The 26473-nt window shown below is 39.7% G+C and overlaps 1 protein-coding gene and 1 long non-coding RNA gene across 3 annotated transcripts; one reads left to right on the top strand and one right to left on the bottom strand.

The window, feature by feature from the left end:
* Positions 1–816: 816 nt before the first annotated feature.
* LOC143099231 (CMRF35-like molecule 2) lies at positions 817–14851 on the bottom strand. 2 transcript variants are annotated; one of them, XM_076262328.1, is made up of 11 exons: positions 14784–14851; positions 13821–13992; positions 11451–11596; positions 9323–9373; positions 9026–9073; positions 8393–8446; positions 8116–8163; positions 5783–5818; positions 5340–5432; positions 1182–1254; positions 817–949 (listed from the first exon to the last, which is right to left on the bottom strand). In XM_076262328.1, the coding sequence occupies exons 1-10, from the start codon at positions 14839–14841 to the stop codon at positions 1205–1207; spliced, it is 756 nt and encodes a 251-aa protein (XP_076118443.1). In that variant the 5' UTR covers positions 14842–14851; the 3' UTR covers positions 817–949; positions 1182–1204. The 2 variants fall into 2 exon arrangements, with proteins under 2 accessions (XP_076118443.1, XP_076118444.1); XM_076262329.1 differs by having other exon boundaries at positions 910–946.
* LOC143099232 (uncharacterized) lies at positions 1694–3545 on the top strand. The gene is made up of 3 exons (XR_012981437.1): positions 1694–1954; positions 2572–2684; positions 3289–3545. It is a non-coding gene; the product is annotated as an uncharacterized LOC143099232 (long non-coding RNA).
* Positions 14852–26473: the final 11622 nt, after the last annotated feature.

Here is a 26473-nt window from a genome sequence, read left to right as displayed (position 1 = left end):
GTGTCTGCCCTACCCTCCTTTCGGGGGGTGCAGTCCAGCGGGGGGGCTACAGATCAAAACGAAAAACGATGGTTCCATGCTATCCATATGGGGTTACATGCCCACCAAGTTTTGTCTACCCCGGTCTTTCAGTGTCCCGGGAATCATTGACGGAAATTTGGACATGCGAAAAAGAAAAAAAAAAAAAAAAAATCTGACTAAATCTATATGACCGCCGCTTCGCTGCGCGGCGGTCATAATAACAGGAATTTTGTTGTGTGACACAAAGTCTTGCCGTGGGCCATGATAGCAAAGAGCAGGTAGATATAGTGTGTTTTTTTTACTGTAATGCCTTGACTTAAATGTGCAGTCAGCGATAGTACGCAAGACCATGCACGAAACCATAACATGTTTTGTCACATTCAGCAATCATCTCACTATCTAGCTGCCCATTCCGTGAGTACACTGTAATAAAAACATGTTCTCTGTAGGCAGCCTATATGCTCTGGAAGCTGGAAGCCAGTAAAAAAGGGGCAGCCAATCCCCTGAGCAAAAACAAAAGCTGTGTGGAGTTTCTCTGGGAATACTGAAGGGAGGGGTGAGCTACCTCGTTTTGTGTGTTTTGTGTGGTCCTTGATATAATGTAGCTTGTTTTGACAAAGACATCTGCTAATAATTTTAAATATAAATAAATATGACTTCCTGCACAATGACTGACTTCACCATTAAACAGCAAATCTGCTTTACATTAATATTCTAAGGCCACATCAAGTTAAAAAAAAAACATCCATAAATATCTGTTATACAAAATAGAGCCCAAATCAGTCAAAACAAGTTATTTTCTGAGACGTCAAGCTTTATTTTTCAGTTATCAATTTCAGCCATTACTGGTTTGAAACACTGATGCTAGTAGTGAGCTCTTGCCTCTTGTCTGGTTATGTTGTTTTGCTGGTCAGCCAAACTGCTGCTGCTGGAAAAAAAAGAACATAGGAGAGGTCAAATGCCAGAGGTTAGAGGTCATATTGAGAGGGGTCAAATGCCAGAGTTTAGAGGTCATATTTAGAGGGGTCAAGTGTTGACTGACTGATGCAAGTTATATGTCAGCAAATCACTCTCTACATGAATACCTATTTCACCCCCCCCCCACACACACACACACACATTTAATCATGGCTAGCTGCATGTATCCCCATTATTATTACCAGCATCCTCTGCAAATCTCAGTTTATGGTCCGACACTTGCAGTCTCCATGGCTGCAGGGAGGTTAATTGAATCTGTGAGATGCAGAGCATAACATAAACCATGTCATTCAAACCAGACTTAAATATTTACACATGAAATATTATACATGAAATATTACTAAGTGTGTTGTTTTAAAAGGTCGGCACATACACATTTTACAGGACATTGACTGACATTGGCTGTGTGTGAGTGTCTGTCTGCAGATGAATAAATAATTGTGTGTGTTCACACCAAGCGGCAACATTCTAATTTGAACAATGAAGCCTACCCGGAAATGCGAAAAATTGCAATACATCGAAAATCCGCTAGGGGCAGGTCCCAAAAGGGAGCAAATGTCCATAGACCCCCATGTTAAAATGTCCGTTTTCACAGCATAAATTCATGCTTTTACAGGTTGGTCCCATGGACTTTTATTGTATTTGTTGGTAGTTCCCGAGTGCCTGACAACTGTGAGGGGGGTGATTTTTTTTCTAACTCGTTAGTTTAGATCGCATTTAGATATTAAATGTATGAATAATTAAGGGCGTGGTCAACTTGATTGACGGCTGGTGTCGAGGCAGCAGACGACGTCACTAGCTGAGTGGAGGAAACTCCGAAATTATGTCTTGGCTGTGATCCTACACACCACATCCTTTCTGAAAATGTTTATTCAAATATCAGACATAAAATGGGTTGCTATTAACTGAAGCCTACTAACCGACACTTTAAGAAGACTTCGCTCCAGTTTTTCAGGTAAGTGACATTCCACTACTATTTCACGTAGATGTTAGCATTATAGCATCCATGTTAGTGGGCAGCTATAGGCTACGTTAGCGTCAAATCATTTCAAATAAGTTTATGTCGAAAATGATGACCGAATGGCTGAAGCACACACATAAATTTAGTTAACTTGAATAAAGTTAACGTTAGTGAAAACCGATTGTGCTCCCGTTGTGAGTTAGCTTAACGTTTGCCATACTAGCCAGGTGTTTGAGTCAGACAGCTGTAACGTTAAGCACGTTAACGTTAGTTCACAAACATACTGGGGTAACAAAGCATGTGTTCTCGTCAAAAAACCTTTTGTAAATACTCTCTGTGTGAATGATTAGTCCGTTGTCAATTTATATAGTCTTTGGGTTGTCACATTTAAAATAGAAAAGCGTTCGTTCACATGATAACTTCAGCCGAAGCATTAGCTAGTGGAGGTAAAATTGTGAACCACTGACTATACGTTGAACATGGAGCTGATAACGAGCGATAACGTTAGCTAGTCACCATAACTGTTAGTTATAACTGACGTCTGAAACTCTTATTGATGCCGTTTATTTGTTAAACACAAATTTGAAACAACACTTCTTGTCTATGCAAAGTTTCCCTGTAGGCGATCCAGACAGGCTGGGTGCTGGAGAGGGCTCTGGACTCCTAACTTCACTTCTCGTCTGTGCTGTCGACTCAGAAGCATCACTTCAGTACTGATTCCGTGGTACTTTGACATTTTCCATACATTTAAATGGAGCAACCTACTGGATTCAATAGGCCTAGCTGTCTATTCCAGACATGGTTAGCATACTGAACAAACATGAATGCATTTCAGACATTTAGAGTGGCCTTTTATTGTGAGCAGTCTGGGGCACATCTGTGCAATAATTATCATGACCTCTTTTGATAAGTCACACATGGAAAGTAGCCTTTAAATCAGCAGGGTTTTGTTGGATACAGATTGGATAATTAAAGAATATGGCATCAGTGACTGGCTATTGTTTGACTGGACCTTGGCCTAACTGTTAATAACTACCTCAATGGGGTATAGATATGAGCTTACACTGTTCCACTGAAAACATTAAAATACAAGAAATGGTTGTTCTACAGAACTTTGAATACACCAAATTTGGTTTTGCTTATTGCCTGCATAAACAGGACATGTGCAAATAGTTGAATACGCCTGTCCTGTCCCCATTCAGCTAAGTGTTCTGTGAGTTTGTTCATTATACATACTGGGAGTATTTTTTTAGCTTCATTTGTGAGCACTTGTTCATAGTTTGCAGTAAGTTCAAGGATGTGACATATACCAATATTTCTGTTTTCAGATCTGGAACATTTTGAAATCCTACCAGATGGGGCACAAGTCATTGAGCAGTGGCAACTTCTGACTTCAAAGACTTTGTTCACCAGCAGACCCCTTGATTACCTTTATTTACAGCATTTGCATCTGTCAGTCTTTAAAGTGATCTAATATGTATTGACTATGTACTAGCTTAGTACATATTAGTTTTTGTTATTTTAGTTTCACAAATTCAGTGGTTACCTGTAATGCTCAAGATATACAAGTAAAAAATCACCTTTACTTCTGCATCTGGGTCTTCAATTCAACCTACTGACTGAAGCTGACAGATTTGTATAAATGTTTTTGAGAGCACAGGCAAATTGGTTTGATAGATACTTTATTGATCTCCAAGGGGAAATTCAAGGTCTCAGTAGCATACAGACATCACACACAACATGCACTTACAGCAGAAATGGTAAATATAAGTATAAACATATAACAAACCTCCACTGTACAATAGACAGTTGAAGATAAGAAAAACTAACAAAACTAAATACTGGCATGAGTTTTAATGTAATTCACAGTTCAGAAAAGTTCCATAAACATTTCCAAGTTCAGTGCCATCAACAGTAAGTTTGCTTTCTGATATTTAAAGAACAGAAATGGGTTTGGCATAAGTAAAGGGTAGGTGTAACATTCATCAATAGACATAAAGTGAAATGTACTGTATAGTCTCAATGGGTTCAATATCACCACACCCCAGCCAAACCACTTCACCTGGACCTCTAGTCCCAGGTTAAGAGCCCATGGACCTCCTTGCCGCCATCTCCCCATGGTGAACTGCCAAAACAGAAAGGTAAACATTTTATTAGTCATACCTACTTATAAGATAATACAATAATGCAAACCAACACCACTTGTTGTAATCAACAAAAGTACAGTTGTTGTACAATGCTGTAGTACTACCGGTATTGTGCGATTTGAAATGGGTCTTCAGTGACAAAGTACACTAATATTGGCATTGTTATGCCAAACACCGGACACTAACTGGATTTAACGTTTTGATAATAGCCTGACAAGGGGAAATAAGGCAAGCTAACCGAACATGAACGCTGGATAAATGGCCACCGATGAGACATTTCAATGTCATCTTAGACCAAACTACCACTGACAACTTTAGAGCAATATAGCGATTTCAAAACGTGATATTAAGAGTTAATCAAAAATAATTAATGATGTACAAGTTAACTAATACCCTACGATTTTGTTATCAATTCACACTATACGTTGACAGAATACAGCGAGCTGGCTGATGTTATCGTAAATTAATTAACGTTACAATGATGGCTGCCACTGAGGATATGAGATGGATAACGTTAATTACAAAACAATAAAGGCAAAGATACATTTTTGTCAGTATGAGTTGCTGAACCTGTAAACTGCTAAGTTACTCTACGTGAGTTGGTGAACCTGTAACGCTAAATTACTCTACGTTATTTGACCGTAACTTCAGCAAGGGAGGGATAGCTAACGTTAGTTTATTTTACCTAGAAGCTAGAATCTGCAAACTCAACTCTTCATTCTCAACTTTTCAAACGTTCACCCGAATATAACCTTTCAGCATACAACATTAAAAAGTCTGAACATGGCATTAAGAAATATGATAAGATACATGAACTTCACGTTAGCAGATCAAACTTACCAGCAATGTTACAGCAAGGTCTGTGCCAGTCCATCTTGTAGGCTTAACGTTAGCTGAGGCTGCTCGGCTGACGACGAGGCGGGTTCACCGGCTTGCTCAGTCTCATACAAAGCCCCGCCCCTTTACCCATATATGGATTGGCCAGAGTGTGGGCGGGGTTAGGATTTCCCAAGATGGCGCCGCCCATACCCCCCATAAACGGCTTCATAACCGTTCTTCAGAAATCTATGGGTGACGTCACAGACGCTTTGTCCATATTTTTTACAGTCTATGGTTCACACATGCTTGTTTGTGTGTCTGTGTGTACGCCTGTGAGTGTTAGTATGTGTGTGCTTTTGAGTGTGCTTTTCCTGTGTGTGTGTGTGTGTGTGTGTGAGAGAGAGAGTGTTCACCTGATGACTTAGCCCTCTTCACACACAATATAATGCTGAGTATTAGCATGGCCACCATCAGCACAGCAATCAGGCCCACAATGGCTGGCAACACTGCAGGGAGAAGGTACAGAGACACATTACCAATATCATCAATATAACACCATTATATCATCAATATAACACGATTATATCGTCAATGTAAAACCATTATTTCGTTCATCAATATAACACGATTATATCGTCAATGTAACACCATTATATCATCAATATAACACCATTATATCATCGATATAATCATATCGTCAATGTAACACCATTATATCATCAATATATTACGGTCATATCATCAATATAATAAACAAGCACAATAGCCAACAGCACTGCAGGGAGAAGGTACAGAGAGACACATTACTGGTATTAATGGCACCATTATGTCATCAATATAAAGGGATTTTTCTTACCTACAACCAATTTAGGGGTATGTTCACTGGACTCTCCTGTGGTAGAAAAGGAGCAGAAAAAGTGAGAGAATTCATTATTTAGGTAGTGTATTTGCTCATGCTGCTGAAACTGAAAACTGTTTAACTGTTGAGTTGTAATGTTGTTGCTGAGTTTTAATGTTGTTTTGGATGTAGCAGGTTTTAGCAGTTAGCTAAAAGAAGAGAAAAAGAAACACAAACGGATGCAATTTGACCTTTTGGTCTTGATGTCCCTGGGGACACTTTTTCTAGGCCATCGGTAGTGGAATTGGCTGTATAATTTGGTCCTGATGTCCCTGGGGACACTTTTTCTAGGCCATCGGTAGTGGAATTGGCTGTATAATTTGGTCCTGATGTCCCTGGGGACACTTTTTCTAGGCCATCGGTAGTGGAATTGGCTGTATAATTTGGTCCTGATGTCCCTGGGGACACTTTTTCTAGGCCATCGGTAGTGGAATTGGCTGTATAATTTGGTCCTGATGTCCCTGGGGACACTTTTTCTAGGCCATCGGTAGTGGAATTGGCTGTATAATTTGGTCCTGATGTCCCTGGGGACACTTTTTCTAGGCCATCGGTAGTGGAATTGGCTGTATAATTTGGTCCTGATGTCCCTGGGGACACTTTTTCTAGGCCATCGGTAGTGGAATTGGCTGTATAATTTGGTCCTGATGTCCCTGGGGACACTTTTTCTAGGCCATCGGTAGTGGAATTGGCTGTATAATTTGGTCCTGATGTCCCTGGGAACACTTTTTCTAGGCCATCGGTAGTGGAATTGGCTGTATAATTTGGTCCTGATGTCCCTGGGAACACTTTTTCTAGGCCATCGGTAGTGGAATTGGCTGTATAATTTGGTCCTGATGTCCCTGGGGACACTTTTTCTAGGCCATCGGTAGTGGAATTGGCTGTATAATTTGGTCTTGATGTCCCTGGGAACACTTTTTCTAGGCCATCGGTAGTGGTATTGGCTGTATAATTTGGTCTTGATGTCCCTGGGAACACTTTTTCTAGGCCATCGGTAGTGGAATTGGCTGTATAATTTGGTCCTGATGTCCCTGGGGACACTTTTTCTAGGCCATCGGTAGTGGAATTGGCTGTATAATTTGGTCTTGATGTCCCTGGGGACACTTTTTCTAGGCCATCGGTAGTGGAATTGGCTGTATAATTTGGTCCTGATGTCCCTGGGGACACTTTTTCTAGGCCATCGGTAGTGGAATTGGCTGTATAATTTGGTCTTGATGTCCCTGGGAACACTTTTTCTAGGCCATCGGTAGTGGAATTGGCTGTATAATTTGGTCTTGATGTCCCTGGGAACACTTTTTCTAGGCCATCGGTAGTGGAATTGGCTGTATAATTTGGTCCTGATGTCCCTGGGGACACTTTTTCTAGGCCATCGGTAGTGGAATTGGCTGTATAATTTGGTCTTGATGTCCCTGGGAACACTTTTTCTAGGCCATCGGTAGTGGAATTGGCTGTATAATTTGGTCTTGATGTCCCTGGGAACACTTTTTCTAGGCCATCGGTAGTGGTATTGGCTGTATAATTTGGATTTGAACATTTAAGAATTGGTGTCATATATGAGGAGGTGCAGCCAAACTGGTATCTCATAACATATAGTGAGATATGACATGAAGATAAAAACAATCAGTAAGCAAACACACAGAAGAGTAAAGGAGATGAAGTCAGAAATGACAGCTACAACTAACTCACTGCTTCTGATGTTGTTGTCTATATGTGTTTGTTCATGTTCAATGTGTTCTAAATGATTCTCCTTGTGATGACTGCTTTGGCAATATACGTGCCTACTTGTCACGCAGGAGCGTATGTTCCCCGGGTCCTATGTTCCCCGCTTTGTAAGGGACCGGGGAACATAGGACTCTTTTTTAAAACCCTAACCATGACCCATAACCCTAAACCTAACCCTAACCCTGAGCGGGGAACATAGGACCCTGGAAACATAGGGATGACCCCTGTCACGCCAATAAAACATTTTGGATTTGAATTTGACTGAGGTACATCAACACACTGGTTTTTAAGTTATGTATAAGGTCAGTGTTAGAATATCAAATGTTGTTGGTAAGAGAAAAAAAGAGATAGGAAGTCAAGTCTTACAAAACACTTTTAAGTGTCAACATCACCAGTGACACAGTGGAGGCCATGAGAGAGAGAAAGAGAGAGGGCGAGAGAGAGGGAGAGTGAGCCAGCACTTTGAGTTCCTGAGTAGAGGCCACAACGTTGTTTAGAAATGTTGCCACATAAGCCTCAAGAGAGCTAGGATGCATGGAGAGAGAGAGAGAGAGAGCACTGTGAGTTCCTACCTGTTGGATGTATGGTTGGCTGCAGCTTTGGAAATGCAGTTCCTGGATCTAGAAATAATTGATTATTATTATTTTTCCTTTAGATCCATTTAGCTGCTTTTTGTCCAAATTGACTTGAAACAGGAGGACTAACATTGAAGTTGTAAAAAGTCCTTAGGGTAGCAATTAATACTACTTCACAAACATCACATGGCAAGACAAGTGTAGATCTCAATGGAAGGGAAAGGGAAATCAAACAGGGAGAGAGAGATAAACACACAGAAGGTGTGTTTATTACCTTCATGGTGAAGTGTGACGTTGGGCAGCAAAGTTGGAGAGATGGTTGCTGGACCTAAATCAGAATCAGAATCTGCTTCATTGGCCAGGTTTGCGCAAACAAACAAGGAATTTGACTCTGGTTAATCTTTGCTCTCAAAGTACAACACTCACTTAACATATAAGAATAAAACAAATTAAAAAACATAAAAAGAATAAAACAGAACAGTAAGAATAGAATGAAGGGGCAGTAGAATATGGCTGTGTATAAGAATAAATACAGTATGTACATTTGCAAATAAATAGAACACTATGGGTGGGATAGGGTAATGAAATTGTCCAGAGGGGGAGTGCGGCTGGGGATGTCCGCCTCCTTGTTGTCCCGTTCAAGGTTGCCATGGTCGTGGACATCTCAATAGGCACAGGCAAGATGCAGTATGTTTGAAAAGAGGGGGGGAATAATGCAATGTCTGCATAGACTGAGATTTAATGTGATCCAGTGAAGACAGTCATCAGTAAATAATATGAGAGGGGAAATGCTTTATAATGACTGGCCTGAGTGAACGTTGTTTAGCCATGTTGCCACATAGACCTCAAGAGAGCTAGGATGCATGGAGAGAGAGGGAGAGAGAGAGAGAGCACTGTGAGTTCCTACCTGTTGGATGTATGGTTGGCTGCAGCTTTGGAAATGCAGTTCCTGGATCTAGATTGACATAAGAGTGTACATTATTATTTCTTTCCCCTTTATATCGATTTAGCTGCTTTTGTCCAAAGCGACTTGAAACAGGTGAGGACTAACATTCAAGTTACATTGTAAAAAGTCCTTAGAGTAGGAATTAATGCTACTTCACAAACATCACATAGTAAGACAAGTGTAGATCTCAGTGGAAGGGAAAGGGGAATCAAACAGGGAGAGAGAGAGAGAAACACACAGTGAAGGTGTGTTTATTACCTCCATGCTGAAGTGTTACGTTGGGCAGCAAAGTTGGAGAGATGGTGGCTTCTGGAGGTCACAGATGAAAGACGAAGACAAAGGAAGTGCAGGTGAATATTTGTACCAAATTTAAAAAAAAAACTCTCTACAGGCATTTATGATATACCATTTTCTCAAGAATGCAAGGCCCTTGACCTTTGACCACCAAATTCAAATATTTGTTGTCTATGAGTCAAAGTGAATATTTGTATCACATATGAAATTATGTCAGGAATGTTTTGAGGTTTATTCACCACAAAGGGATGTACATAAGGTCACAGTGACCTTGACCTTTGAACTTTGGCAAAATCTTACAAGTTATTATTTGAATCCAATTGACTGTTTCTATGAGATATGTTGGAGACATCACATTTGCAAATATTGGACCTACGGGCATACTGGTGTATGTCACCCAATGATGTCATTTTGCAACCTGACTCTCGCCAGATGAATTTCGTTCCGCCTAGCTCCACTCACATCCATCTGGGATCGGTTTCGTTGAGAGTGATTTTGGCACCAGATTGTATGGTAGAGCCAATCAGGACGCAGGGCAGGAGTTTCATAGATGTTACGTAGCGTAGAAGCGACTTTGAGACTGTTCTCAGCATCACGGGTTGGCTTCGATGTGAGTGGTTGAAGTAGCACGTCAATAGATGACGGATAAGTGGCTTATCCAATCATATGCAAGCATTTTTTGATTAGGCCCAGCCTTCTGAAGCACCACTCCAATGGATTGATCCCAGATGGATGAGTGGAGCTAGGCGGAACGAAATTCATCTGGCGAGAGTCAGGTTAGTCATTTTGAGCTACCTTAAGGAATATAATGCACTCAGGACATTAAATCTAGCTTGGATTTGATCAGTAGACATGATTGATGAAAATATATCTCCATTTGTCCACCATAAATTACCTAAACATTATTTTTCAACCAATCATTGAAGTAGATATGTATTTGAAATCACTTGCTGGATCACACTATTTAGGTGGTTACAGCGACAAAAATAAGAAAAAGGCTGAGCATTTATTTTTATTTATAAAGTCCAAAGATGGCCCTTTCATGTGCAGAATGAATTTTGAAAAAAAGGAGGTTGCTCATCAGAGGTATTCAGGTCTGAATATTGCTATTTTTTGGGTATTCGCCGAAAGGCATGTGACATAGTGGATACGTGCAGTCCTGGACTAACACCTTACGCCTTGTAACTCCAGTTTTAAACTAACCTTAAATCTACCTTTGATGGCATGGATTGTTACTTTGCTGTGTTTAAATCTGACAGCAGGAGGGATGTCAACATTTTATGCAATTTTGGGCCATTTTTTGAGTTTTTTTGGCCTAAAACAAGGCGGGGGTCCTAACTCCCCCTGGGTTGTTTCAAATTCTGTACTATTTTGGCTTTTTGAGTTTTTAGGTGGACCCTTCAAACTGGCCAAGTTTCATCAAAATCGGTGACGTAGCATGTATCATCCCGCCTGGTCCTCTCATGGACACACTCTTAATTCTAAACAGTCTAGTCTTACACATTTCACTATCTGGTTAAAATGTGGACACATAGAAAAACATAGAAAGAGATTAAGTTGGCTGTAAAATGAGATGCCATGGTTGGGGAGGATCATGGAATATAATATAATCTTATAAAATTCTTGAATCCAGTGTGTCTGTCTAAAATGCTTTAAAGGAGCTTTGTGGAGATATGTTGGTTTCGACTTGACCGCAGCTATATGTCACTCTCCCAATTGACTGGCATTGCATTTAAAGGGACATGCCAACTTTTTAGGAAATTATTTCATTTGCCATCTACCCAGAGGAAAAATAACCTCTTCTCTGTGCAATAAGCACATTTCCCACAAAATGAATACAGGCGCCACATGTGGTACAATATAATATTACAAGAGAGCCATCCCGGCACTAGTTGGTTTGCATGCTCAGTGGATTCTGGACAACAAGTGGATATCTGGATACATGACAGAGAAGACGCATAGTTTTTTTTTTTACATAATGTTTTTCTCTTTTACAATACGCCAGTGCGGTTATTTCCTCACATTCTGTTGCCATTTCTAAGGTAATTTCTGAACAAATCGAACATTTAACACATCACATGGGTGTCCTCACCATCGGTAACATCAATGTAGACCTCCTCATATTGGTCAATTTTAAATGGTATGTCCACGGCACACTGATAGATGCCCTCATCTTCTATACTCAGCTGTGCGATGTCCACCTGGAAAGAGTCGCTGCCATTGTCTTCGAGCGTGTACCTATCAGGAGAAGTTTTACATCATTAAAGCATGACCAATGGGATAACATCTTTTGAGTGTCAATATAAAATGATATGATCATGATCAATATAATAAAATCAATTACATTAATAAATAAAATAAAAACAAAGGGGAGATCTCACATTGTGTTATATAAATATTTAAGTAGCACGCATAGCACAAATTACAATATAATATCATATAAATATCATATAATATCATATCATTTCTGAAGAAATTTCTTCATACATATTCATATGGCACCCAGTTGGAAAAACATGTAAAATGTGAGATCCTCCCTTTATTACTGTGCATATTACATGCACAAGTTAATATATACTGCCGTGCAAAGGCAAAAGGCAGTGACTTTGGCAATCTTTGATCGAAAATGAGTTATTCTCATTTTTGGGATATTCTAGATATCCTTTATCAGGTGGAGAAATATCTTGAGTCAATATGTCAGTCAGTTTTTTAAAAAAAATATATATATTATTTATCGCAAAAGCCTAAGAGAAACCAAGGCAGAATGCATTAACTCCCAAGTTACGGCTCATTCCTTTTGTTTAGGGTGCTGAAGTTGAGTTAAGGTCAGTTAAGGTAGTCTGCCTTTGTTTAGTCGTGCGCTGTTTAGTTAAGGTACTCTGCTTGTTAGTTAAGGTACTCAAAGTGAAGTGCCTTGACATGGCTCTTTATTTGTTGGCAGATAATACAAAGGCAGAGTACAGTAACTTCCTAATAAGGGTCAAAGGTCAAGATTGAGCCCAATATTTTATTCCCTGTACAGACTTATATTCATTAAAACAGGCAATAGCCAAATTTCCAGTGTCCTACGTATAACACAATTGGCTTGGGAACAAAAAAACTTTAAAGTAACTTTTCTCAGTTTCCCACTTTGGCGAGTTACGGTCTTTTGCCTTTGAAGGGCTGTATAGTATGTCAAACTCTATGCAACGTACATCTGCACCGTGTATACCCTTGAGCTGACTTTAATCACGCAAGAGCTGAATGACCAGCTTGTGATGTTTCCTGCCTGTGTTATTACATGCACACATAGTCACGGTGATGGTGCAAGGGCAGTGTTCAAGTGATTGAGCAACAGGGCCACGAAACCCTAGCGAGAACGAGACAAGGAAAGTGAGCGAGAGAGAAAGAGAAAGGGGTGGGAGAAAGACAGGGCTTGAGTGGGGCCACTTTTCAGCCCAGGAGTTTCAGGCCCAAGACCGGCCCACTTTTTCCATGGTGGTGGAAATTGGATAAATACAGTATAGCAACAGTTCAGCTCTTACTATCCTGTAGTTTTTATTAGTACCATGATTCAATGTGTAAAGGTTATACATAATGCACTTAAAATGAAGTCATAAACGTTATGACATAATGTTTCTGTTATGAAGTGACATTCTGTTTTTGTCATAACAGGTTAGGGTTAGGGTTAGAGGTTAGGGTTAGGGTTCATGTGTTCATGACCGTGTCCTGTCATTGTCATGTCGATACTGTCAAGTAAAGTGTTACCTTATTTTTTTACTACACAGATCAAGCTTGAGTTTTTTCGATGTTTGCATAATATTTGCAAAGTCTATGAATCGCCTTATTGGATGATACAAAAAGGCTAATATCTTAATTAATTTAATATGTTGCTTGAGAATAGGTTGACAATGCAACAAAGGCCAATATTAGCCCAATAATCACACCACTAATAATCATTGCCTATAGGCTATTTCTCTTTACCAGTTGCCACTTATATTATGTCTGTCCTCTTCAAAAAAAATCTGGAAGCTTGGCACATTTGGCAGCATTTTCTCCAATGCTTTTCGTCTTTTTTTACCTGGCCTTTTCAGTCCCTCCTGGCCTCTTTCTATGATCCAACCTCCCTGACGCTTATCACTACGGTAGGGCTGGCCCGGCTATGGTATCTGAGAAAACTATTTTGGAAAAGACTATGGACCCAACCAACTCTTCTTGGGAGGGTAGAACTCCTTCACATGGTAGGCTACAACCCATGCAGACGCTGCGGTGTTAGGCATAGAATGCGGAATGTGTGTAGGCTACTAAGAAAAGATAAACTAACGTAGCAAATGTCAATATTTTTCCCTCTACCGGTCCAAAAGTGAAGCGTCCCACCGGGAATTCTCCTGATTCTCCCGATTACCCACTGACCTGACTTACCCAGCATGGCAGTAAGAGAGAAAGATGGAGAGAAGAAGAGAGAGAGAGAGAGACGACTGACCTGCCCTGTATGACCAGCTTGTGTGTCGCATCAGTGCGAACCATATCCTCACAGAAAGGGGGCGTGCCCTTGCAGAAGTACTTGGTATTGTTGCTGTAGCGCTTGCTGTATTCACATGTGATGTGGACACTCCCGCCCTCGGCGCCCGTCACCTCGGTGGTGGACATGCCATCTGTCAGGGCATTTCACTGGTGTTACTTTATTACAATACAGTGTGTATTATATTACTTTATTACAATACAGTTTGTATGTGTCATAAGATAGGGAATGATGGTGAATATCTAATGAATATCTAATTTCAGAATGATATTGATTTGTATTTATTTACTCATAATTAGCTATTTATTGATTTGTTTATTCATTTATTCATTCATTCATTCATTCAGTTTGTTCAAAATGTATCTGTGTAGTTGGTATAGTGATCATCAGCATCAACATTTCAGACCTTATAAAGCTATCAGGGTTACACTTTACTTGGATATTCTGTCTTGAACTCAGAATATAAAATAAAAAACATGTTTACACTAGTTTAAGTTAACTACAGTTGGCGATTAAAGTTAAAGTTATGGGTGATTCGTAAGTGCTCGACAACAATTTACATACTGAACTTGAATTTTAACAGATTATTTGTTAAGTCTCAGTGGCCGGACTATCCAAGTGAAGTCTTAACAATATCAATATCATTCCTTTTTTTAAAGACACTGCGACTAGTTTAGATGTCACCTCCAAACCTACCTAGAGATTCACTACGTGGTAACGGATGAACAGACAATGAATGTGTAAGAAAAGCTTTCAAAGCATGGTATCACAAGTAACAGGACAGAAACATACAAGCTATCTTGCTATTAAAAAAGCCTTTGATAGTGAGATTTTTAGACAGGAAGGTCTATTTTATTAATTTAAAACTCTGATTGTTACTTTAAAGTCATTTTTTTATTCTAGCTTTACAACTACATGACTTACCTGTGACTATCCAAGCACTGCAAAGCAAGACGATCTTCAAGCAGAGACCAGACCCCATCCTGATTTGTTTTCTCTCTATAACTCTCCCTCTCTCACATATGGAGATGAATGTTACCTCTCACAACAATGTCTTGTATGGGAAGCTGGTGTTAAGACACGTTAAGACTGTCCTCTCTGTGTTGCAAGCTGAGATGGAAAGAGATAACATTGCAGTGTGTGTGTATGTGTTGGTGTGTCCTCCACACAATTTTGTATAAAGTCTTTCAGTTTGAAGTTATGGCACAAATGTACATATATTATGTTTTACATAAAATTGTACATCTGTATTAGATTTTAGACATAAGAGGCATCAGAAACAACACTTTCATTGATACAAGGAAACAACAGAGGGTGCCATCTGCTGGTTGAACTAAATACCACAATAGAGGACTCCATCATTTAGATTTAGAGGTGTTAACTTCAGCTATTAGCATCACAACAACATTTTTAAAAAAAACATGGCCATTTGTCTATTTTTGGCATCAACTTGTACATGGGACATTCCAGGATTATGGGACAATTTAGGTAGATACACTTCTTAAAGTGCCCATGTTATGAAAAAAAAAAACTTTTTCTGGGATTTGGGGTGTTATTTTTGTCTCTGGTGCTTGCACACTATGGCAAGCGATTTTAACATTTTCCCGCTAGACTGGATATGTATTGCAGATATCTGTAATTCAGTTTTGCCTAGTCAAAACGAACATTTTAGATATCCGCAATTGAATTCTTCCTATCCATAATTGTCATTTCAGATATCCACAAAGACATTCTTCCTAGGACAAATGACGCCACATTTGCCATTCATTTCTATGGGGTTTATCATTACGGATATCTACAATTCAGTTGCAGATATCCACTATGTGAATTACGGATATCTGCAATTGAATTGTAGATATCTGTAATTCCAGTTAGAGATATCTACAATTTGATTCTGACTAGTCATAACTCCAGTTGAAGATATCTTTAATTCACTTCAATTCAAGATATCTACATGTTCCTTTTCAGATATCTTGAATTAAGTTTTGACTAGGCGAAATGACATTGTAGATATCTGTAAATGGAATTTTGACTAGTCAAAATGACGTTGTAGATATCTCAAACTGGAGTTATGACTAGTCAGAATCAAATTGTAGATATCTATTATCAAGTTATAGATATCTTGAATGAGTTTTGATTAGAGATATCTGAAATTGGAGATATCTATAACTTTAGGCGGGAGAAGAGCATGTTGTTGTTCAAATCATCAAATCATAGCACCTGCTGTTAACTTTGTAATTAGCACCATGTCAGAGCAGCCAGAGGGCGAAGGAGTTTTTAATCGTCTTTTTAATGCTGCAGCCTATGTAAGACAGGAGCTGGCAGCAAGAATTGATGATTCAATGTTGCTTTGATTTTTTCGATTACAGCCAACACCATTATGAATGGAATTTCCTGTAGCTGGTGCTGGTGCATTTAGTAGCCTAGCCTAGGCCTACTAATTTATGTAGGCTACGACATTACAGCCTGCTTATTCTTCTTCCATTCATAGAAATAAGGAAATAAGCCCACTTTTTCTTCGATTATGTTGGGGAGGGGAAATTAGCTGCATGTCTAAGTAGATGGGCTCTAGCCTAGAAATCTAGACGGGCTCTGCTACGGAACTAAAGAGCAACGTCTTGCACAATAATTTGCACTAGTCATAATGACGTTTGAGATATCTTCACCTTTCATTCTGCCTAGTCAAAACTGAATTAAAGATATCTGCAATTGCCATTTAAGATGTGTGACGAGTTGAATGTTGTTTTCAATGACGTGAGGACAGATATCTGTAATTCAGTTTTGCCTAGTCAAAACTAAATTACAGATATCTCTATCTGACGTTTCGACTAGTCACAATTACGTTACAGATATCTTGAATGACAATTCCAACTATCCAAAATGTAATTGCGACTAGTCAGAAAGACGTTGTTGATATCTACAATGTTAATTCCAGATAGTCAAACTTAGCGGGTAAATGATAAAATCGCTTGCCATATGCACACACATACAAACTTAAAAAAAGGGTAAGGCTATTTGCACCCCTGGTACAATTAGCAGTGTATGCTATTAGTACCCTGGTGCAATTATAAGTGAATTCTATTCATACCCTGGTGCACAGAGCAAGGTGTTCTATTAGTACCCCGTGGTACAAATATCAATGTATGCTATTCGTACCCCGGTGCACACAGCAACGTGTTCTATTAATACCCCATCTGGTACAAATATCAGTGTATGCTATTTGCACCCCTGTGCATTTATTCTGGCATATTGATCACACAATGTAATAATATTAAAAAAAAAACAAGCAACATGTTTTTTTGTTGTTAGCCTACGTAACAGGGTGTGAATAGCTTAGCTGTGTAATAGACACTCTGAATAAGGTATGCTGTTTGCCACAAATGACAACTTAGCCAACAGTGACTGGACGCAGTTAAACAAATAACTTTTGCAAATGCTCACAGCCTCCCACAGCATTGTGCTCACAGTTGAACATGGTGACTTGGTATTGGAACGTTGCAATAATAATACATTTTATATATGTTTTATTTACAAGGGAAGTATCAGTCAAAAGTGTGTAAATGACAAAATAGGGGAATGAAATGCACATTAAACATGATCAAGTAAAGTTTCACTTATTATCCATACATTTATCCACATAATTTGGCATACTTAGTACAAGCTTAGTTTCTCAACAAACCCTGACAACAAACCCTAGTATGGTTTATTCAAACCAAGCCTTCTGTTTCAGACTCCAGAGGGGGATACTAGGAAGCATGTTAAACATTAACTATTTTTTTACCATAACTAAGTAGAATGTAAAACCACAGTGTGCACTTTCTGCAGTTTGGCACTGATAACGCTGCGTTTTCAAATGTACGTAAATCTGGCCCTCAGTATGTTTGGTGTTAACGTTCTGGCTTTGATATGCTGCATTAGGCTGGATGGTGTTGGGGTTCAGGCTCTGACCAGTTGTGTCCTGTTGGATGGTGTTGAGGTTCAGGCTCTGGTAGACTGCATCAGGTTAGATGATGTCAGGGTTCAGGGTCTGGTAAACTGCATCAGGTTGAGTGGGATTGGGGTTCAGGCTCTGATAAACTGCATCAGTTTGGGTGGCGTTGGGGTTCAGGCTCTGATAAGTTGAATCAGGTTGGGTGGTGTTGGGGTTCAGGGTCTGGTAGACTGCATCAGGTTGGGTGGTGTTGGGGTTCAGGGTCTGGTAAGCTGCATCAGGTTGGATGGTGTTGGGGTTCAGGCTCTGGTAGACTGCATCAGGTTGGGTGGTGTTGGGGTTCAGGCTCTGATAAGTTGAATCAAGTTGGGTGGTGTTGGGGTTCAGGGTCTGGTAGACTGCATCAGGTTGGGTGGTGTTGGGGTTCAGGGTCTGGTAAGCTGCATCAGGTTGGATGGTTTTTGGGGTTTAGACTCTGATCAACTGCATCACGTTGGGTGGTATTGGGTGGGTTTGTGTTCTGGTAAAGAGTATTCATGGTTACAGTGTTGCCATGATCTTCATGCTGAGGTCAGATAGATGACATAATTAAGAATATATTTTTTACACCAGCATATTGGCAAGTACTGTAGCTGTATAATAAGCGGGATAATGTATAGAACGCCGGTCATTATGGCGCTTCGGGGGTCCTGTTCGCCCTGTCAGGACTTATTTTCTGATAATGACCGGCGTTCTATACATTATCCCTTACATTTTTTACATCAGCATATTTAAAGGTTAACAGCTGTGAGAGCTATTCAAATTCAGCTGAACTTATGATGAAACTTGTATTGTGAGCCATCACCTCTTGATCATCTCTTGTTGTCTTTCCATTTCTGAAACAAGTCCTGTATTGAAAATTAAGAAAGATTTCACTGGCATCACAGAGTTTATGGTTTTACGCACACACACACACATATATATATATATATATATATATATATATATATATATATATATGGACACCCTACTGTAAGTAACAGTGTGGGGCTATTTAAATAAATTAAAAAATATACATATACAAATATTTAACACTGTACTTACTGTACATGAATGCACTATACACAGCACTCACCTCAGCCAGTACACGACACAAAATAGACCCACACCCCCAAAGACTGCTGCTGCCACTCCAACAAGAGCAGCAACATGTAGGCTATGAGACACTGCTACAGGAGGAAGGAGAGGAGTTATCAAACATGTTGTCATGTTATCAACAGCCTACATGCAACTTGTCTTCTTTACTTTAGAGTTGACATATAATGGACATATGCAACCTTCGTTGCGATGGCCGAACAGTGTGGTTCAGCACTGCTTCTGCCCAGGCTTGAAACACACAACTTGTAACACCTTGAAATTTGAAGGTGGGTGTGCAAACAAATGAGCTAAAATCATTGTGTTAGCATATCTTACTAGCATATAGGCATCGAGGGGAGGGAGGTTTACCAAGTGTACACACAGCTACTTTAATAGTGTCTATTATCACTCAAACACAGAATTATATAAATACTTGAGGGCAATTCCACGCATAACTGTCATGTCTATAATGCCAACTAAATACCATGGCATTGTGTTGGCTTTATGGATGTGACAGTTTTGCGTGGAATTGCCCTTGAAAAAAAAAACTTGCAGATAAAAGGGAGGTAACATAGGTGTATAAGTATTTTTATGACATCTTTTATTCTTGGACTTACGCATAACTTCCAGCATTTTGGGTGGTGAAGGAAGACCCTCGTGTCCTCTAACAGCACAGGTGTAGTTGCCCTCATCTTCATAACTGACTGGGTGGAGCTGCAGCTGGTTGTTGTTGATCTGCTTCTTCTCTACAGGACGTCCATCTTTACTCCAGATGAATGAAGCGTTGCTCGTCAGATTGCAGGTGGTGTTGCAGGTGAGAGTCACATGGTCACCTTCCTTTACGTTTGTGCCTTCTGCATATGAAGCAACCTGCAGGCCTAAGAGAACAATAATAATATCTTAATGAGTTTCAATGTAGTTGTTTTACTAGCTGACAAAAACAATCAGTGTTCATAACAACAACAACAATATTTGTATTTACTTGCAATGTTCAATGAAACTCCTGGTTGGCCTATGTCTCTTCTCCCATTGGTGAGCATTGAACAGTAATAGAGATGTTGTGCATCTGCTTTGGTGAGATTTACAATTTGCAGAGAACAACCACTGCTACTGTTCCCACAGCTCACTGTGACTCTTTGTGCATAGTTGTCAATCTTAGAGAGATTAACAGGGAATCTAGAGATTTGGTTTGTCCAGAACGCTTCCGTAACTCTAAGATAACTGGGGTAGGTGTAAGAGCAGGACATGGTGACTGATGATCCCTCCAGAGCACAGATGTGTGTTGGGCTGTAAGTGACTCTCAACTCACCCAAACCCCCTAAAACAGAAAACAGGCAATTAAAGAGTAAATTAGGAGAGGATGTCTTGACTACTGAAAGTAAATGCAGATTTTGGGTCACCACATACAGTGCCAATAATTGTGAGCAAAGTGTTTTTGTTAAACATATTTATTTTCATTGTGAGATTACATTAAATCACCAATAGATTATGTTTTATACTGGTTTTTAGTCAACTTTAGCAGAGGTGCCAATAATTCTGTACATGTCTTTATACATATTCAAGAAGCATTAAGAAGTATTTGTCGAAATCTAATAGACCTAGCTTAACAAACATGTTAAAATATGTTCACTCTTTTTGACTATAGTATTAACTACATGTACCGCAAAACGTTATAAATTATGACAACCGTCCAGTCCAGCACATTTTTTCCACAAAAATAAGTCACGCTTGTCAAATTGTGTTAATTTCCTACTTTGTTCCTTTTTTTGTGTTTGCAATTGAGTGTGTGCAGAGTGTGTGGTTGTTTTTGTGTATATGTGTGCTTCTGTGTGTGCCTGCATGTAAGTTAGTTTTTTTGTGTGTGAGTTTTGTGTGTGTGTGTCTTTGTGTATGTAGTTGTGTTTGTATGTGTGGGTGCATGTGTGTGAGGGTGTGTGTGCGTGTGTGTTTATGTGTTTGTGTGTGTGTTGTGTGTGTGCATGTATGTGTGCATGTGTAGTGTGTGTTTACGTGTATGTGTGTGTGTGTGTGTGTGTGTGTGTGTGTGTATGTGTACGTAAATAAAGCAAATCAGGGAACCACATTCTCTTTGAGATAAGTGCCATGGGATCTTTAACAACCATGGTGAGTCAGGACCTCAATTTAACATTCATGCAAAGGAAAACATCTCCTGCAGTACAGTGTCCCTGTCACTGCAATAGGGCATTGGGATTTGATATTTGGTGGCTTTTGGCCACAGGGATAAGTGCCAACTACTGGCCAGCCACCAACACCACTTCCAGCAGGAACATACTCTTCCTAGGAGGTCTCTTATCCAAGTACTACTGTAACTAAGCCTGCTTAGCTTCAGTAATTCAGCAAAGTCAGGGTATCTGCTGGTCTGGCTGCTGGCTAAAAACAAAAGGTGAAAGGCATATACTTGTATGATTCTAACTGTCTCACAGAATTGCATTATGCACACTCAATTCTCACTGGTATCTGCTAGACAACAAGTACCAAAACATGATAAGTTCATAGATTTCACATGTAAAATACATTTTATACAACCCCACCCCCATCCCACTTGTTCATAATTATGATAAATTCTTGAATTGTGTGCATGTGTGCGTGTACATGTTTATGTTTATGTGTGTGTGTGTGTGTGTGTGTGTGTGTGTGTGTGTGTATGCGTACATGTGCTTGTGCGTGTGTGCACCTGTGTGTGTGTGTGTGTGCATGTGTATGCATGCGTACATATACTGTATGTGTATGTGTGTGTACGTATATTTACTATGAATGTATGTGTGTGCGTGTGTATCTGTGTGCATATGGAATGGGTTAACATGACCCCTGGAGGCAAACATACGCAAAAATTGGTCATCCTAGGCCATCCTACAATTCTCAAGATATTCACTGAAAACTATCTTGGTTTACAGTCACTAAATGTACACATAAATTAATTTATTGTATGCCCCCCCATGAACAAAAGTCCACAAAACTGACATTCATTCAGAGGGTGTCATGATCCACTTTCAATTTCGTGCAGTTTTGACCATGTCAGCCAGAGATATTGTAGTTACAACACCTAATTTTTTGCTTTTTTATTTTTAACTAGGTGGCGCTATACATGAAATAAGTGGTAATGGGATGGGTTGACATGGCCCCTTAAGACCAACATACAAAAAAGGTGGTCCTCCTAGCCCCGACAGTTCTCGAGATATTCACAGAAAACTGTGTCCGGCCACCTACAGGCCAGTTGGTGTACAGTAACATAGATTGTACTTGTAAAAACAAAGCTGATACTTACTGTAGATCATGACCAGAAGGTATAGGACAAGAGACCGTGACATCATTGTGAACCCAGTTAATACTGAGAGACACATACATGTATGGTTATGGTTGCGTTTGCTTAGATGACAGTTATATATCCAAGGTGACTTACAACATAGAATGACAATCAACTTCACAATAGCATTGTTTGATGTCAAGAAAAATCAAATATATTTAAAAATAGAACAGCATGCCGTGCCCCCTTTCCCAATTACCACTGCTTTCTAGCCTGGCCACTCTAAACGAATATTCAACACATGTGCCATTTTGGCTGTGGGAAGCCAAATAGGCATGTGTGATCATTGCATACATAGTGCATAGTGCAAGTTGTACATGTCCATACACACTTTGCAAAGGTAAAGATATTAAACACACAAAGTGTAGTTACATCTACATCAACTACAGTAGGTAAAGATATTAAAAACACAAAGTGTAGTTACCTCTACTCAGAGGCGATTCTAGAGTCTGTGGGGGCCCCAAGCAAAAATTCCAAGGGGGCCCTACCGACAAGTGTTATCACCATTATGTTATATCACCATTAGGTTATTATGTTAAATAATAAAAATACAAAAAGCGTATTATAAAAATTCTTATATTTTGACATGTATCTCTAAAATATTTTTTTAAGTGCATGGTGTATGCACTCATAATGATTCTCTACAACATATTTTTACTGCATTGCCATGAACAAAGTAGAGGCAAAAAAGGGGTTTCTTTGTTGAACAAATTGGGATGCAATGTGAGCCTTGAATTGGATGCCATGCAGGAATTTGCTAGGATCTCAAAACCGGATTATGAACATGCTTTGCCATAGAGAAACACACGAAAGCGTTGGATTATAAACATGCTTTGCCACAAAAACAGACAAAAAATCGTAAACGTGGGGTAAGTCCAGCTATATGAAGTTATTATTTTGCTGTAACTTCGTCTGTTTTATAACCCAGAAGGATGTAGGCCTACTTGATATCAAATGATAGCTCTGTGTCTCCTCTTTCATCTGACGTGCGTGGCATATCTATCCGATCACGGGTCCGCGAGTAATTCAAACGAGAGTAGCCTAATGGGTGTGCAGCGTTGGTTTGTGTACATGACGTTATTATTTTGCAGTCAATTCGTCTGTTTTTATAAGCCAAAAGGATCGATACCAAGGATCGAGGATGGTACCAATGGATAGCCCCGTGTCTCCTCTTTCATCTGATATGCTTGCCATATCTATGCGATCACGGGTTTGCGAGTAATTCAAACGAGAGTAGGGTGAGCAGGTGAACGTAGAAGAGAAGTATAGACTGTAAATATGATGCTATTTGATTTAATTTCATGATTTTCTTTTCATACTTGGTCGTACAGACAAGTGCGTAGTCTTGTTGGAAAGCCCCACTTCTGCTCTGTCACGCAATGCACATTTATCTCGCTGCAATGAACAGTTCCGGAGCAATGTAACAAAGAAGAAAGGGTGTGTGTTTTTGACGCACTTTGTCAATCGGCTCCTTGCTTGACTAGTTGTAACTGCCGCTAGCTAGCTGAAGTTTAGGCCTACTGTCGTATAGATTTAGCAAACCATGTTCAATCTTTCTGCCAATTAACATTAGCCTACTATAACTTCATTGAGTAGGCTAAATGCCAAAATCCGATGATCCGTCATCACTGCACCCTCGATTGACGTTTACCACAGTTGCCTAAATATGTGCGGATTCTTTGAACTTTTTTGAACACAGATCCGCTGTTCATAAGGCCATAGCATAGGGCGTACATATGCACGTACTGTTTGTACAATAGGGTAGGAGCACGCAAAATCCATCATTCAATCACTATGGACGAAATTCTCGCTTGACCCACCGGCAAACGCACTGAGACCAGGTCGGGGGCCCCCTAGCGGCTCGGGGCTTCAAGCAGTTGCTTGGTTTGCCTATTGACAAGCTGCGCCTCTGCCTCTACTTCACCTAGGTAAAGATATTAAAAACACAAATATATCACCTAGGTAAAAATACAAAGTGTAGTTACATCTCATTCACATAGGTAAAGGAAAATATATTAAAAACACAAAGTGTAGTTACCTCTACATCACCTAGGTAACAGTAAATATATTAAAAACGCAAAGTGTAGTTACCTCTACATCAACTAATTGCTGACTTGTCATGGAAGAGGAATGCAAAAACTTTACAACACACAATAAATTAACCTGTAAAACAAGGAACTCATAATTAGTATGCCTGTTGTGATGTCAGACATGCATCTTCCTCATTTCTTTGAACCACAAGAGGTTGCCTTCTTGTGGCTAACTGTTCTCACAAAATCACACTTCTCAATTTCTCTCTATCTCTACTCTTTCTGCAACGTCTTGTAAACCGCATGTTGCTTAATGATTGCTTATGTGTGTGTGTGTGTGTGTGTGTGTGTGTTGACTTGTGCTGGAGGGGGATTTCACAGATCATATAAAGGCCTAGTTCACATCACAGGGGGCAGGGAATGTGTATTCTTGACATCTCGGTCACTTAATTTCATCTTATTACACGGCTCTTCACAACGCAAGTAGAACGCTCCATTGACTTGAATGGGATTTCCCAAAGTTCTAGCGGTCATTATTTCCGAGTAAAGTACCTCTGAAAAAAATAATGACCGCTGTCAATGACAACGGAGTTTGTGCTTCTAATTCAGGTATTTCATATCACTACGCAAGGACTGGAACTTCATTCAAAAGTGAAAGCAGACGGTTGATCAGCTGTGTTCTAAAGAATGTTTGATTCAAGTTCAGCTTGTGTCGAACTATTTATAGGCTAGGCTATGTAGGCTAAAGGTTGTGGGGAGTTTATTTTTTCGTTTTGGCAAGTAGCCGTGTAATAAGCGGGATAATGTATAGAACGCCGGTCATTATTGGTAAGTGGCTGTGATGTTGAGAATTGTTGTACCGTTTTACCATGACTCAGCTACATCAGACACATGGCTGTAAGCACTCGCAGGAACTTTGAAGATACACTATGCAAGATTTTCATCTTTACGAAGCCAATTTGATTGTAAACAAACTTGTAATAGACGAATCGTTCACCTAGCATAGCTATACAGCATGGACTTAGCGAAAAATCCTACCAAAAAATCCAGCCATGCAACTTCCAAGAGCGGCGCCCAACTAAATGTCGTGAGAGTCGTGAAACATTACCTTGTCATTAGATATAGCTCAATTTTGCCTGTTGCTAATCCTTCACCTCCACAACAAAAGTAGTTGCATTGTGTACGGTACATGCCTCAATAAAGGCAAACAAGCCCAGAAATATACAGTACTTCAAAAAGAAGTGTAGTTTAGAGTGTGTGTGTGTGAGAGAGAGAGAGAGAGAGAGAGAGAGTATCAGATGATTTTAATATATTTTCTGAAATAAGAAAAACAAAACCATTGGCAAAATCATCTTGATCTAGTAGAAAGGGACTTCAGGCCAAATGTCGTGAGAGTCGTAAAACATTACCTTGTCATTAGATATAGCTCAATTTTGCCTGTTGCTAATCCTTCACCTCCAAAACAAAAGTAGTTGCATTGTGTACGGTACAGGCGGGATAAGTCACAAGAAGTTTGCTATTTACACAAGGAGAGTGAAGTATAAATACATCACTACTCTAGAGGGTGCTCTACAGTTGCCGAAAATACCTAAACCTGCATAGTCAAGCAATATAAGATTGGCTGAGATATAAGGTCACTTTCTTTTTAGTTATTACAATTTTATTATTACCATTTTACTTACAATTGTGGGTAATTTGCGGGTAAGTCACTAAAAATGAAAAAACAAAAAAACATTACTGAAATATCACCTAAAGCCTTACAAAAAAGCAAGAGGTTAAGACTGTCTAACTGTCTAAAACATCGTTGGCTGCCGCTAATTTTATAAAGATGCAGTGTGTGTCAGGCTGTGTGAGTGGAGACCATGCAAGAACAAAAATAAGGATGGACGATTCAAAATTAGACTCAGTGTGCTTTCTGTTATATGAGGACGTTTCTTCCTTTAGCTTCAAATCTTGGTCGGGTTGAATTATCACATTGGGCAGGTTCAGGTCACCCAGTGAAATGAACCCTGCATCACTGGAGACAGACAAATCTGAGTCCTGCACGGGTCCAATTTTGGAGACCCACCCGGCCCGTACCCGCAAAGTTCAGCACCAGATCCGACCCGTCACCCATGATAATATCAAAATTAAATCCACACCCGTTGGCCAGATCCGTTAACATTTAGCCTTTACCCAACGCGTGCCCCTGATAAATAGCTAGCTAAAATCA

This window comes from Alosa pseudoharengus, unplaced genomic scaffold (assembly GCF_046254945.1).
Source record: "Alosa pseudoharengus isolate Yale_2024_CS ecotype anadromous, Long Island Sound unplaced genomic scaffold, YU_APseudo_1.1 YU_APseudo_1.1_scf_25, whole genome shotgun sequence".
Lineage (NCBI taxonomy): Eukaryota > Metazoa > Chordata > Actinopteri > Clupeiformes > Clupeidae > Alosa > Alosa pseudoharengus.
The sequence above is the reverse complement of the archived record's forward strand: the minus strand, read 5'-3'. Positions and strand labels throughout refer to the sequence as shown.